At 43.1% G+C, this 13,652-nt stretch overlaps 1 protein-coding gene across 2 annotated transcripts in view; it reads left to right on the plus strand.

Moving 5' to 3' along the window:
- The window catches only part of SFSWAP (splicing factor SWAP), an 81,038-nt gene that overhangs the window by 14,010 nt on the left and 53,376 nt on the right, over nt 1–13,652 (plus strand). For both annotated transcript variants that reach the window (XM_070386344.1, XM_070386345.1), the window contains exons 5-8: nt 2,093–2,318; nt 2,450–2,452; nt 3,225–3,334; nt 4,222–4,357. In XM_070386344.1, coding sequence (XP_070242445.1) covers nt 2,093–2,318; nt 2,450–2,452; nt 3,225–3,334; nt 4,222–4,357 — 475 coding nt within the window. The remainder of the gene's footprint in view (nt 1–2,092; nt 2,319–2,449; nt 2,453–3,224; nt 3,335–4,221; nt 4,358–13,652) is intronic.

Genomic DNA, 13,652 nt, shown 5'->3' on the forward strand with positions numbered 1-13,652 from the left:
CTGAACTCACATACTGTTGTCCCATTTTCAATTCCTACTCTGGAGTTCTTAGAACCACATTAATTTTGGGGGATCTGGGAGGTGTTAGCCCCCCTTCTTGGGCTCAGTCACTTTCTTAAATTAGAAAATCATTTTCCCCCGTATCAGTCTTTGTAACATGCGTATTAAACATTGAGCATATCCTTAAAATCTCATCTTTTAGTGGGAATGATTATATTCTTAAATGGAAAAGGATTTTTCTAAAACTGACATGATAGAGCAAAGAATGTCTTTCTCCAGACCAAGCATTTGTCTTATATATACTTGCTTCAGTAGCAGATCTTGAAAGGACATTCATAAAGTACTTTGTTTCTCTATACTCATCATCGCTTTGTGAAAGTACCTGTTTCTCTGTAACCACTGTAGCCGTAATACTGCCCAACACGTGGGTGGGTCATGAGAGAATATCTCTACATGTGGGGGCAGATGGGGTTATATTTTCCTATAAGAGTCATTATTCTGAAGTAATCATAAATGATTATATATGCACTGACTCAAAAATTAATCTTCCTGTTGAGGCAAAGCCACTGAAAACATGCATCAGCATCCAGACTTAAGTGCCCAGTGGGCCTTTAACATGGCCTCTGGTTTATTTTAGGATCAGTAAATAGCTTTAATTGTAGACATTTATGCTGTTCAAGAGTGAAGGACGTCATTAGTTCAGGAGTCACATTTGAGAATTAAGGCATTGGTACTTTGTGAAGGATTCAGGCCTCAAGTGACAATAAGCATCTTGACTGTGTGTCATTAATGAGAGGTCATTTCCCACTTTATTTGCATGTAATTTTCTAGTGTTAATCTTTTCATTGATATTAATAAAAGTATTTCAGATGTGTGGCTTCCAGCTTCTGGTCTGAGGGGCTGTCTGTGTGGGTAGGAATTGCTCAGCTCGGGATGTGGTAGAGGTAACTTAGCAGCAGGTGCAGGAGAGAGGCGGGGTCTGATTCCTAGTAGTAAACTCACTCTGAGGCAACAAGATGATTCACCCAGTAAATGTGGGTGAAACCCTCCCTGTTCTGGCCAGACCATACCTTGCTGTTCAGCTGCTAAGTCATGTCCAGTTCTTTGCAACCCCATGAACTGCAGCACGCCAGGCTTCCATGTCTTCACTATCTCCCTGAGTTTGCTCAAACCCATGTCCATTGAGTCAGTGATACCATCCAACCGTCTCATCCTCTGTCACCCTCTTCTCCTCCTGCCTTCAATCTTTCCCAGCATCAGGGTCTTTTCCAGTGAGTTGACTCTTTCTGTTACATGACCAAAGTATTAGAGCTTCAGCTTCAGCATTAGTCCTTCCAGTGAATATTCAGGGTTGATTTCCTTTAGGATTGATTAGTTAGATCTCCTTGCTGTCCAAGGGACTCTCAGGAATCTTCTCTAGTACCACAGTTCAAAGGCATCAATTCTTCGGTGCTCAGCCTTCTTGATGGTCCAGCTCTCACATCTGTACATGACTGCTGGAAAAAACTGATTTTGACCATATGAACCTTTGTTGGCAAAGTGATGTCTCTGCTTTTTAATACGCTGTCTAGGTTTGTCATAGCTTTTCTTCCAAGGAGCAGGTGTCTTATAATTTGATGGCTGCAGTCACCATCTGCAGTGATTCTAGAGCCCAAAGAGAAGTGATTCTTAGATCCTTGAAAAGCTTGTTGAAACATTCACCCTCTCCTAGAAATATGCATGTGTATGTGCCGAGTTTACGTACAACTTCCCAGAAGATTCATAACCCTCTGAAGCCTGTCTTGGAACCGTGTTTAAGGGTGCCCAATATACGGAAACCTGTTGATTTTTTTTACAGAAATCTTCCCCCTGTCAATTCAGTACAAAGCTAGAATGTCCTGCCTCAGCATGGGAGTTTTCTCCTCACAAAATTCAGAAACTGGGTGTCTTGTGACAGGGGCCAGTGTCACTCTGTTCAAACTGGGCTCTTACCATTGAAATGTCTATAATTTCTTATAGCTGGCAATAAAAACCAGGGTCATTTCTATGTTTTGAGTCATGTAGTCAGTGAACAAGAGAACAAAATGACATGAATGTGTGTGTTTTCTCATAGCCACCAACAGCCAAAATGCACGCCATCATTGAGCGCACGGCCAACTTCGTGTGCAAACAAGGTGCACAGTTCGAGATAATGCTGAAAGCCAAGCAGGCCCGAAACTCTCAATTTGACTTTCTACGCTTCGATCACTACCTCAACCCTTACTACAAATTCATCCAGAAAGCGATGAAAGAAGGACGGTATACGGTACTGGCAGAAAACAAAAGTGAAGAGAAGAAGAGTATGTGAGACCGTTTCTGTCCTGCGTTGGTTGGGGTGGAGTGGGGCAGGGGTAAGGGGGGACCCTGGAGAAGTGTAGGGAGAGTCATCCTCACAAATACAAGCTTGAAGTCTGCACTGCAGAACCTCCAGAACGTTTATGAAGTCCTGCTGCCAAGGCCCGAGGATTAAACCTGCTGGTGCTCCGTAGTCTAGTGTGACACTCTTCCTGATAAGTCTGAAAATATGTTAGATTCTTAATTAATATTTTTATAGATTGGTGATGTAGAATTAAATATTGATGCCATCAGAGCATATCCATGTAGGTTGGAAATAATTCCTTCCTTTGGGCTGTTGAACGTGTCACAGAGAAAGCAGCAGGCTCATGTTTTGTGGATGGTTCTAGGGTACACGCCCGGTTAGGGCGTAGGGTTGAGTGTCTAAAGGTGGAGTTCTTACTGCAAAGGCTAATTAAGTATTTCAAATAGCATCCTGAGACAGCAGTATATCTGTCTGCCATTGAATTTTTCTTTCAGCTGAAACATGATTTTCAAAATCAGCTGTGTCAGTCTTACTACAGACCTTACCTTCTCCATATTGGTCTCCTGCAGGTTTCTAAAATACCTGTTGCTGTTATTTTACCTTCATAAATCAGTAAGATTTTTGCCTCTTTTGTAAAAAATGTGAATATTCAGTGGCCCCCGACTGGTAAATGCCAGAGGGGAGTTGCCACTGGGCCACACCTTTCTCACCACTTGCCTTGCTGTTGAGTGACTTGGGGGGCAGTGAGATGGGGAGTATTTCCCAGAGGGATTATTTGGACAGATAACCAAGGAATGGCAGCACATAGTTCTGCCTCTGTCTGTTCCTACATTCCCACACAATATACTTGTGCCTTAAAGTCTTGAAATGTGCTTTGCTTTCAGAGTTGGCGTCAGCTCTGACAATGAAGATGATGACGATGAGGAGGACGGCAGTTACCTGCACCCGTCCCTCTTCGCCTCGAAGAAGTGCAACCGCCTGGAGGAGCTCATGAAGGTGCTGGTCTCCTTACAGAACAAAACTGCTAATTTAACCTTGGGAAGTTGTTAAGCATGTTTTTGTGTAATAGCTCTATTTCATTTTATGATCATTGAGGTATATTTCACCATTTTGTTTGACTTGGCAGTAAAGGATTTGGTCCCTTTATTTCTTACATGTCCTGTTTTATATAATCACAAGCAGATTATTTTCATTTTATTATATTTGGGATTATTTTTACTATTTGGGATATTTAGAATGAGTAAAATGTTGGTTAAGACTTAGAAAATGGGTTTTTCATACAGATTTTATTATGAGAGGATTTCATAGGTGCACAGAGTATGTGCTGCTTGAAACCATCTGTCACAGGAAACATAATGTGTTACCTAAAAACCTAAATTTATTTTTTCATCCTTATCATTAGGAGTTAATCCACAGCCCTCATGCTGCCATTTGTGATGTGAGAAAACAGGTCCCTCAGACCTAAGCTTATCTTTTCAGCAGTCACGCAGTGCGGCTGATCGATTGGACCTTAAAAGCTGTTGGTGATTAAAAATGAGAAATTGCTTTGAGGAGGGACACAGTTTGAGATTTTGAGTGAATTTGGAGGCTGACACTTTTCTCAGCAGCAGTCTAGTCCTATCTCCCGTCCTTACTTTCCCTCATGTCATTAGGAAGAGTGAAGTGATTCATTTATTCAGTTCCTCTGGATCTCACGACCGGCTAGAGCTCTCAGCCAAAATTAGTCAGGACCTCCTTGTGTGCACGCATGTTTACATGCATGTGCTGAGGTTTTTCTGAAGCGTAGATACTGTTCTAAAGTTGAGATGAACCTTGCCACAGACGGGTTCTGCGTGACTCAGAATGCAGGAAATGGTGTGACCTGGCATCTTCTCTCTCTGCAGCCTTTGAAGGTGGTAGACCCTGATCACCCCCTTGCAGCACTGGTCCGTAAGGCCCAGGCCGACAGCCCTGCCCCCACCCCACCCACGGCGGATGGTGCAGCCGTGCAGCCCTCCCAGGTGGAGTACACCACTGACTGTGAGTATTTTGTTGTGCGCTTCCCAGCAGGGTGTCAAACAAATCTGAAAGCTGGCGGGCAGGTCTGGTAGAGGTGCCATGAGGAACCTTTATGTTGAGCATCCTTAGCGTGTGGCCTTATCCTCTTGCTGGTTGCTTCATTTTGGCAAGATGGCTGCCCTATCCCCAACATCAGCCCTGCATTCCAGGACAGATGAAGAGGAAGGGCAAGAGCAGAAAGCAGTGTCATATGGTCTTATCCTACAGCGTAGGCTGGGGAATGGACTTTCATTTGGACACATTGCTGACCTAAATAAAATCAGTCCTGTTAAGAAGAGCAGGGAGAACAGACATTGGTGGACGTGTAGTGTTGTCTGCCATGGTCACTTTGCTGAAAAAGGGCTTAAAACGGGGCTTAAAACAGTGTCTAATGTGCACCTTGGAATTGTTTTCGGTTCCTACTTATTCTCTCTGATTGCTACTCTTCTTAATCTTAAGATTACTAATAGAATGCAAATCTTCAAGTTTTATTCAGGAAATTATTTGAAAGTATTTAACCTTGGTCTTACTACCAGGTCTTTTTAAAATTATTTTATTCAGAGGTTAAATATTGAATTAGAGAAGAACCTTTAGCAAAGCCACAGGAATTCTGTTCAGCCTACATCTGGTATCTGATACAATGAATCCATCTATAAAGCTTGTCACTCTCAGCCATTAGAGGGTCAGCCTGAGGTTAATTCCATTTTATAATGTATAAAGTGCTTGTTTTGGGGGAATGAAGCTTTTGTTAAAAATGATAACTGTGTCCTTATGCACTTCCTGTCTGGCACTGGCATGCAATAATGTGTAATTTTGATGTGCTAAATTAACATTTTTAGACTTCAGAAATCAGTTGCTTTAGTGAACTTAATGCATATGTCCTTATTAAAAAAAAACTCTTAGAGAACTCAGGTAACATCTTTAATGCTTAAATCAAGTCAAATGAAATTTCTTTAAATGTTCAAATCAAAGAGCAGATCTGGCCCTGTTTCATCTCACCTGCTGGTTAGGGTTTGGGCTTGGGGTGTGGTGGACCTGTCCTAATAAGCAGAAATGCCTGCAGCACTTTGTAAATCACTCCCCAGGGGCTTTCTGTGTAGACAGCCCGCACAGGCGAATCTACTGCTGCCTCAGCCCAAGGTGCAAGCCCGCTGAGCGGACGTCTCCAGTTTCCTTCTTCCTTGCTGTCTCTTTTCAGACCCGTCCTTGAATTTCCTTAAGTTCAGTGTGCTGTCCCTGCACCTCCACTAGATTCCTAGAACTATCAGACTTCTTTAAATTGGGAAGGAATAGAAATTCGGGATTGAGTGGCAGTTACCTGGTTATTCTCACTGCTTATCACTAGTGTACATGCAGTTAACTGTGATATCGGTAATGGCTCAGTGTGTCTAGAGACCCTGTAGGACTGGGCAGGGGAGTAGCTGAGCGAGAGAAGCTGCTCAGTGACTCAGGATTTCACTGCAAAGTCCCGTGGTCTGGGCCAAGTAATGGCAGGTGAAAGGTGTGGGCAGGTCCCAGGGAGCCCATGACTTCAGTCCCTTCTGCCACCCACCAGGGGCCCCAGAGGCCAGGGTGACTCATGGCAGCCTCTTCCCCCAGTATAATCTCACCCTTGCTCTCTGCAACTTCTGTGAACCAGTTCATAGGTGAGAAGTCTTGGTTCCCTGCCTGACCCATGACCCCAGATGGAGATACTCCAGTCAGGGGGCACCATTAGTAACTGGCTCTTCCCCTCAACAAAATAGTTGTTTTGATGGTCATCATTCTCTGGTGGCCCAGCTGGCAAAGAATCCACCTGCAATGCAGGAGACCTGGGTTCAACCTCTGGGTTGGGAAGATCGCTTGGAGAAGGGAGAGGCTATGGACTGTATAGTCCATTGGGTCGCAAAGAGTCAGACACGACTAAGCGACTTTCACTTCACTTCATCTCCTACACATGTGCAAGAGTGACAGACATGAGTAGGAGAGGGCCTTTGGGGGGTCTTGCCTGGGCACACCCTGCATCAAGGGCAGCCTCACATCTGCCCAGGCCCGCAGAGATGAAGGAGTTGGTGCTGACAGAACGTGTGGGTGATTAGACATGGCAAGGGCAGGGACCAACTTCTAGGTATTCCAGAGAAGCAAGGAATCTAGCATGTTTGGGTAAAACATCTCAACTCACAGATGTTGGCAGTGAATTCATACCTTGTAAAAATATAAGGCAGGCCAGCAAAACATGCAGCAAGCCAGATGCTACTCACAGGTGCCTGTATCAAACCTCTGCTGTGGGTGCAGGAGGGATCATAAGCTGTGGGTCAGAGGGAGGTCACAGAGCTCCTCTGTGGAGACTGCTCAGCAGTAGTCAGCTCTGCCTAGAGGCTGGGGAGCAGGCTCTGAACATCCTTCAGATTTCACACAGATTTAAATGTAATGTTCAAGGAGCGAGACCAGTTTTATTGAAATGAGGAGGACAAAAACCAGATTCCTTCCTGGTAGGAAGTGAATGGGTGGTGTGCACGACCCCTTGGCCCCTTCTTGGAACTTGCCATGCGGGGACAGCAGGTAGTGAAGGAAACATTCCCTGAGAGCCCTCCCTCCAGGATCAGACCCTTGGTTTCCCATGACAACAGCCCATCTAGCATCCAAGAGTCTTAGGGTAGGAGAGGTGGCCTGGGTATTCCCAGGAAGAGCCCTGGGCTGGAATTTGGCTCTGGATCAGAAAAATGCTTAGAAGAAGTAAATACAGATAGCTGTACTTGGGTTCTCAAGTTTGTTTTTATTTGTGGTTAGATTCTTAAAAATTAGCGAGCAAGAATATGAAAAATTAGAGGCACAACAAAGGGCCACATCTGATGTGGCCCATAAGATTGCCGGGAGAAATATCAATCACCTCAGATATGCAGATGACACCACCCTTATGGCAGAAAGTGAAGAGGAACTCAGAAGCCTCTTGATGAAAGTAAAAGTGGAGAGTGAAAAAGTTGGCTTAAAGCTCAACATTCAGAAAACGAAGATCATGGCATCCGGTCCCACCACTTCATGGGAAATAGATGGGGAAACAGTGGAAACAGTGTCAGACTTTTATTTTTCTGGGCTCCAAAATCACTACAGATGGTGACTGCAGCCATGAAATTAAAAGACGCTTACTCCTTGGAAGGAAAGCTATGACCAACCTAGACAGCATATTGAAAAGCAGAGACATTACTTTGCCCACAAAGGTTCGTCTAGTCAAGGCTGTGGTTTTTCCTGTGGTCATGTATGGATGTGAGAGTTGGACTGTGTGCCGAAGAATTGATGCTTTTGAACTGTGGTGTTGGAGAAGACTCTTGAGAGTCCCTTGGACTGCAAGGAGATCCAACCAGTCCATTCTGAAGGAGATCAGCCCTGGGATTTCTTTGGAAGGAATGATGCTGAAGCTGAAACTCCAGTACTTTGGCCACCTCATGCGAAGAGTTGACTCATTGGAAAAGACTCTGATGCTGGGAGGGATTGGGGGCGGGAGGAGAAGGGGACGAGAGAGGATGAGATGGCTGGATGGCATCACTGACTCGATGGGCGTGAGTCTGAGTGAACTCCGGGAGTTGGTGATGGACAGGGAGGCCTGGCGTGCTGCGATTCATGGGGTCGCAAAGAGTTGGACACGACTAAGTGACTGATCTGATCTGATAAGATAATCAAGTGACATGTTATAATAGAAGTCTGAATTAATTGGTGATTTAAGGAAAGCGTGTGATTAAAACAGGTCTAAAAATGCTCCGTCCATGCGTACCTGAACGTGTGCCCCTGTTGACTGACTTTTGGTATGGGCCACACCCTTGCCTCTCACGGGCGTACTCACCACGGCCAGCCTGGGTTCTGTGAGTTGAGGTGAGGTGAGGTGCACGTCAAGAGCAGAACCGCAGGCTTCTGGTATCTTCCTTCTGCACTTTCACAGTTCTTTCTCCCTCCTTAGGTTCCACAGCAGTTTTTTGTTGTTGTATTTTAAGCAATTGGTGTTTTAACCCATCTTTTAAAGGATTCAGTTTCATTTTCACAGAAACAGCCATTCTCTTTTCTCACCCAGATTTCATCTGTTTGCATACATTTTAATTAAATACCTACATTCCAGTACATTTAACTGGAAAATGTTTAAAAGTTAAAAACTCTGCTGGTAAAAGCAGAAAGGCTCAGCCTTCTAAGGAGGAATGTCCTGGCCTGGTGTGTTAGTGCCTCCAGCACAAATCCTAGGACACTCTTCAGAGGGAGAGGATGAATGAGCCCCCCAGAGACAGGTTCAAATGAGGAAGGGCTGGCTTATGAAAAGCATGGTGTCAGGAAAAAGCTATTCAGAAAAGATCCCATTAAAACCTCGCCTTTTATCTAATAGAATCGCTTCCAGGTTTAAGTGCCAGATGTGAGAGTCTCAGGAAAGTAAGTATACTTTAACAGATAAAGAATCATCTATTTAAACCAACAGACATGATATTTAACTAATGGAAAAAAATAAAGCCATCAAGAAAGCAGAGAAAACTAATAATACACAAACAGCTTTTACAGTCAAGTAGGAAAAAAAACAGTCCAGTAGAAAAAATGAACTGTAGTATGAATAATTCACAAAGGTAAAAATGACCATACAATTTGATTTTTTAAAGGTTTACCCTTGCTGCTCACTCAAATGGCATTGTATCTGCTGACTTTAGAACCTAACTAACCTCCACAGTAAATAAAATCCAACATTTCTTTTAAATCAGGCTGCAGCAAATATATGAAGAATCTGAGACTTCATTATGATAAAAAAATATCCATTTTCAAGCACATGAGAATACTTTGAAATTATATATCTTAAGATAAAATAGAAGTTTCTGGGCTATGGAAAATGTTCTTTTGAGTATACCTTTTTTAATTGCTTAGTAATCACAGATTAATTAAAAGAGATGCAAATGACCCTGCAGTGACATGCCGGTTTTCAGCTGTCACATAAGCAAAGGACAAGGCTGACAGCACTCACTTGTTGCTGGTGAGAGTGTAGGCTTATATCCAGCAGAGTGGGGGGCAAGTGGACAGTGTAGACCAGAACTAAAACGCACCTGCCTTTGACCCAGAATTTCTCCTTTATTTCTCCTATATTTCTACAAATATATGTGTAAAGATTGAGCTACAAGAATGTTCACTGTGGGACTTCCCTTATAGCTCAGTTGGTAAAGAGTCTGCCTGCAATTCAGGAGATCTGGGTTTGATTCCTGGGTCAGGAAGATCCCCTGGAGAAGGAAATGGCAACCCACTCCAGTGCTCTTGCCTGGAGCATCCCATGGACAGAGGCACCTGGCAAGCTGCAGTCCATGGGGTCACAAGAGTCGGACACGACTGAGTGGCTAAACCGTCACCAGCACCTGGTGGCCCAGTGGCTAGGACTCTGTGCTCCCAAAGCAGGGGGCCTGGGTTTGATCCCTGGTCAGGGAGCTAGATCCCACATGCTGCAGCTAAGACCCAGAGCAACCAAATAAATAGTTTAAAAGAAAAAAAAAGAATGTTCATTGTAAAAAAGGATTTTTATTAGTAGCACGAGGCTGAGCTGCCCTCTGTGTCCTTCAGGGAAGACTAATGGAATAAGCATCAGGGCATGCATGTGTGTGGCGGGCTGCTGAAGTTAGAGAGGAGCCGGAGGCCCTGCCTGGGGCACTTGGCGTGGGTGAGGGCAGAAGGCCCAGGACTAGGTTTTGGTGTGAGACCATCAGCATTCAGTTCAGAAGTGGAAAGACAGGTTAGAAACTGGTACTCACGGTGCCCTCAGAAGAGGACCTGGAAGAATAAAGTGCAGGGCAAGGAGAGTGACTCCTTCCTTGGCCGTTTGTACTGCTTTAAACCTTCTCAGAAAAAATACAGATTTGGGTGAGGCTTATTTTGAAACACTGGTATCCTGAGTTAATTCTTTGCAGTTCTGTGATTTAATGACAGGACTGTTTTGTCAGCTCTCCCTGTATTCTGTTGAGGCTGAAGCAGTCCCGGTGGCAGCTTTTATCCCAGAAAACAAATGCTGTGGTGCCCACCTGCTGGGGCCTGTCTAGGTAGCTGGAGTCTCTAAGTTTTTCTGTCTTTTTACATGACTTGGTGTTTAATAACCTTAGAATGTACTCAGTTGTCCTTTGTTATTTACTTTCTGCTGATCAGAGATTTCCCTAGATTTGGCAGTCTAGGAAGAAAAGCATCTGTTTTTATTTTAAAAGAATTTTTTCTCAAAGTTCCTTAAATATAGATACATGAAACTCAATCTCTTTCACTTATTAGTCTGACAGTGAGCTGTCATTCATGCTGTTAGCTGTTCTTATTTGGCTGTCCTATGCTGTTTAGCTATAAATCCTTACCAAAGAGCATAATAAATAAAATTAATTATGCAGGAAGCAGTAATGCTGAAATACTACCCACTATTATAGCATGTGGTTTTTTTAAACTAAAATGCCAACTCAGTTTTTTTAATGTTCTATAAATAGCTTAAGTGAAATTAAACCACATCACGTGGCTGCAGTAGATATTTTCTTGCTTCTTCCCAGTTTTTAAAATGTGATTTTGCTGTTGCTTTTAGCATTTTTTTCCCTGCAAAGTCATGACCTTGAAATGCTTTACTTACCTTCCAAACTCTCATTTAGAAATAGCTTTATTATAATTCAAGAGAAGTAGAAGGGGAAAAGGGGAAAAGTAAAAGATGCCACCATCCAGAAATAGCCATTTTTAACACTAGGTGAACATCATTGACAGTGGAAAAGACTGAGGTAATCATGGGGACAAAGGGGGAAAAAAGAAAGCTCACATCTTTAGGATACAAAGATAATTTTTATGAAAAGTTGTTTTTAAAAACTTATGTGTAGATAGAAATATTTGTGTTAAAGTGGACATAAGCTTTATAATTTTACTTGAATTTGGCTGAAGAACCTATAATCAAAATCAAAGTGAAGTAATTCCTGAATGTCAGATAAAAGTTTCTTCCAAGAATTCAGTTCTAAAGCTTAAGAGAACATTAGAGTGGTTGGAATTGTAGGGTGTGGGTTTTTTTTCTTAAGCTTTTTATTTTTTATCTTAGACATTATTAATCAACTAAGTAGAGAAAATTAAGTCCTCATTAAAATACCTTCCCTTCACCCCTTCACTAACTCATTTTTTGTTTTTGTCTTTTTAAAGAAATATGCTTAGATTGTGAGAGTTAAAAGTAGGGTTTATGTTCAGTTTTGTAACCATAATTCCCTGGTTGATTATTCTGAGTTCTTTGGGTTAGATTTTTTGTCAGAGCATCTCTGTTTGAGTTCTTTATCTGATTCATTTCTTGGTCATTAGAATTTCATAAATAAGTAGTTTTTTTGCAAGGTTTCTATTTCATATATACTTTAAAAATACCTGCCTTTGACCCTGGTGTAGAAAGGAAAAATTGTCTGGGTATAAAATTCTTGGGTTGCGTATTCTTTCCTTGAGATCTTTGTAAACTGGAATTTCACATGGTTCTTCCTCTCAGTGAAACCTAGGTTGGCTGACTTTTGCCACTGACTAGTTGTGTAGGTAAGTTGTTTGGTTTTCATTAGTTGCTCCTGGTTGCTGTTCTCTGAGATCGCATGTTCGTGTTGTCTGTGTTGCCCTTTGACATAAATAGCAACTTGGCTGAGAATAGTTCACTTACTCACACTTGCTTGGAACTTGGGAGAATTGCTGAGTGTTGCTGTGAAAAGGGAGAGAGTGGCCAGCTCCATCTCCCCCCTTAAGAGACTGCTTTTTCTGACTGAATACCTTAAGAATTCTTTCTCTGTTCTTAAATTTTAATAACTTTCAATGAAGTCCTCAGTTTTCCTGGAATTTATTGCATACCCTTTTCAGTTGAAGATTCTGTTCTCATTTCAGGGAAATTATTTTGTACCTCTGAATGTCTTTTAAAAGATGCCACCTTCCTTATTTTGGATCATCTTTTTCTTCCATGTCTGTATTTTCTCTTTTTTGTTTTAATCTCAGTTTCTCTTTGGCATTCAGCATGATCACGTCCACCTCCTGTCCCATCTTCTCCTTACTTTGATTTTTTTCAGCTGTGACTGTTCTGTTCCTTACAGTTTAAAATGTACCAGCTTGATAGCAGTGGTGTTTGGGTCCTCGGTTTATTTTCTAAGCTCTTCAGCAAGGTTTGCAAACCTTTCCTGTAAAGGTCCAGGCATAAGTGTTTCTAGTGTGGTGACTGAGTGCACTCTGTGACCGCTGCTGGTGGAGTGTGAAAGCTGCACTGACTGTTGGGAACAGAGGCGTGTAACGGTGCCTGATAGAGCTTGATTTATGGACACTGAAATTTGAATTTCGTAGAATATTTGCATCGTGAAATGTTGTTTTATTGGGTTGTTTTTGAACCATTTGAAACTGTGAAGCCATCCCGAGCTCTCCCAGGCTGTGCTGAAGCAGACACACAGGGCTGGTTCCTGACCCTGCTCAGCATGATCCCTTCCATCTCATTGCTTGCTTTACTTCCTTTCTTTGTGCTCGATTGAATTCCTGTCTCTCCAGATTCTTCTGTGGCCCAAAAACTCAAAAGGTTGCTTGGGTTCTGTTTCCTTCCAGACTCAGTTCCTTGCTGTCTACCTGTCATGTTCCTTGCTGGATTCCTTTTGCGGGGCCTCTTCCTTTTCACCTTCCCCTTCACCCCTCACCCTGCTTACTTTGGCAGCTCTGTCCAGACCTCTAGTCCCAGAACCGGGCGCCCCTCCTCTACACCATTCACACCTGCTCTGAGATGCTTTGTCTGCCCTCACAAGTGCAGCTCCTCTGGAGACTCCATTCTCCTCTCTCCTGGGATCCTAACAATGCCCTGGAGCAGATGTCCTTCCCCAGGTCGCCCCCCATACCCCCGCAGCCTCGCCTCACCTGGGCTCCTGGTCACACACTTGAGCCTCCTGCCTTCTCCACCCAGACTCTCCAGAATCCATTCTTATGTAACTTGTCTCCAGAACCGAAACACAGTATAAAATATTCAGATCATTTTGCTTGAGGGTCACTGATGAAGACTTTAAGTAATGGTTGGAGACAGGGCATCCTGAGAAATAACTTGTATTTGCAAAAAATAGAGCGATTACTTTTTAACACTGGCCTTAAAGTTCCAGAGTCACATGTTCACATGTCTAAAACTGATCCCCTTGAGTGGTTTCTCGGCTTTACAAGTGAGATATTCTCAGCGTCACTACAGAAGTCTTCAGATTTTCCTCTTCCAGTTTGATGACAGCAGAACAGGTCTCCTTTTGTTCGGGATTTTTTTTTTCCCTTGAACACTGGGCTGGGAAGTTTCCTGGCGGTCCAGTGGTTA

The sequence above is a fragment of the Bos mutus genome, chromosome 17, assembly GCF_027580195.1.
Source record: "Bos mutus isolate GX-2022 chromosome 17, NWIPB_WYAK_1.1, whole genome shotgun sequence".
Classification (NCBI taxonomy): Eukaryota; Metazoa; Chordata; class Mammalia; order Artiodactyla; family Bovidae; genus Bos; species Bos mutus.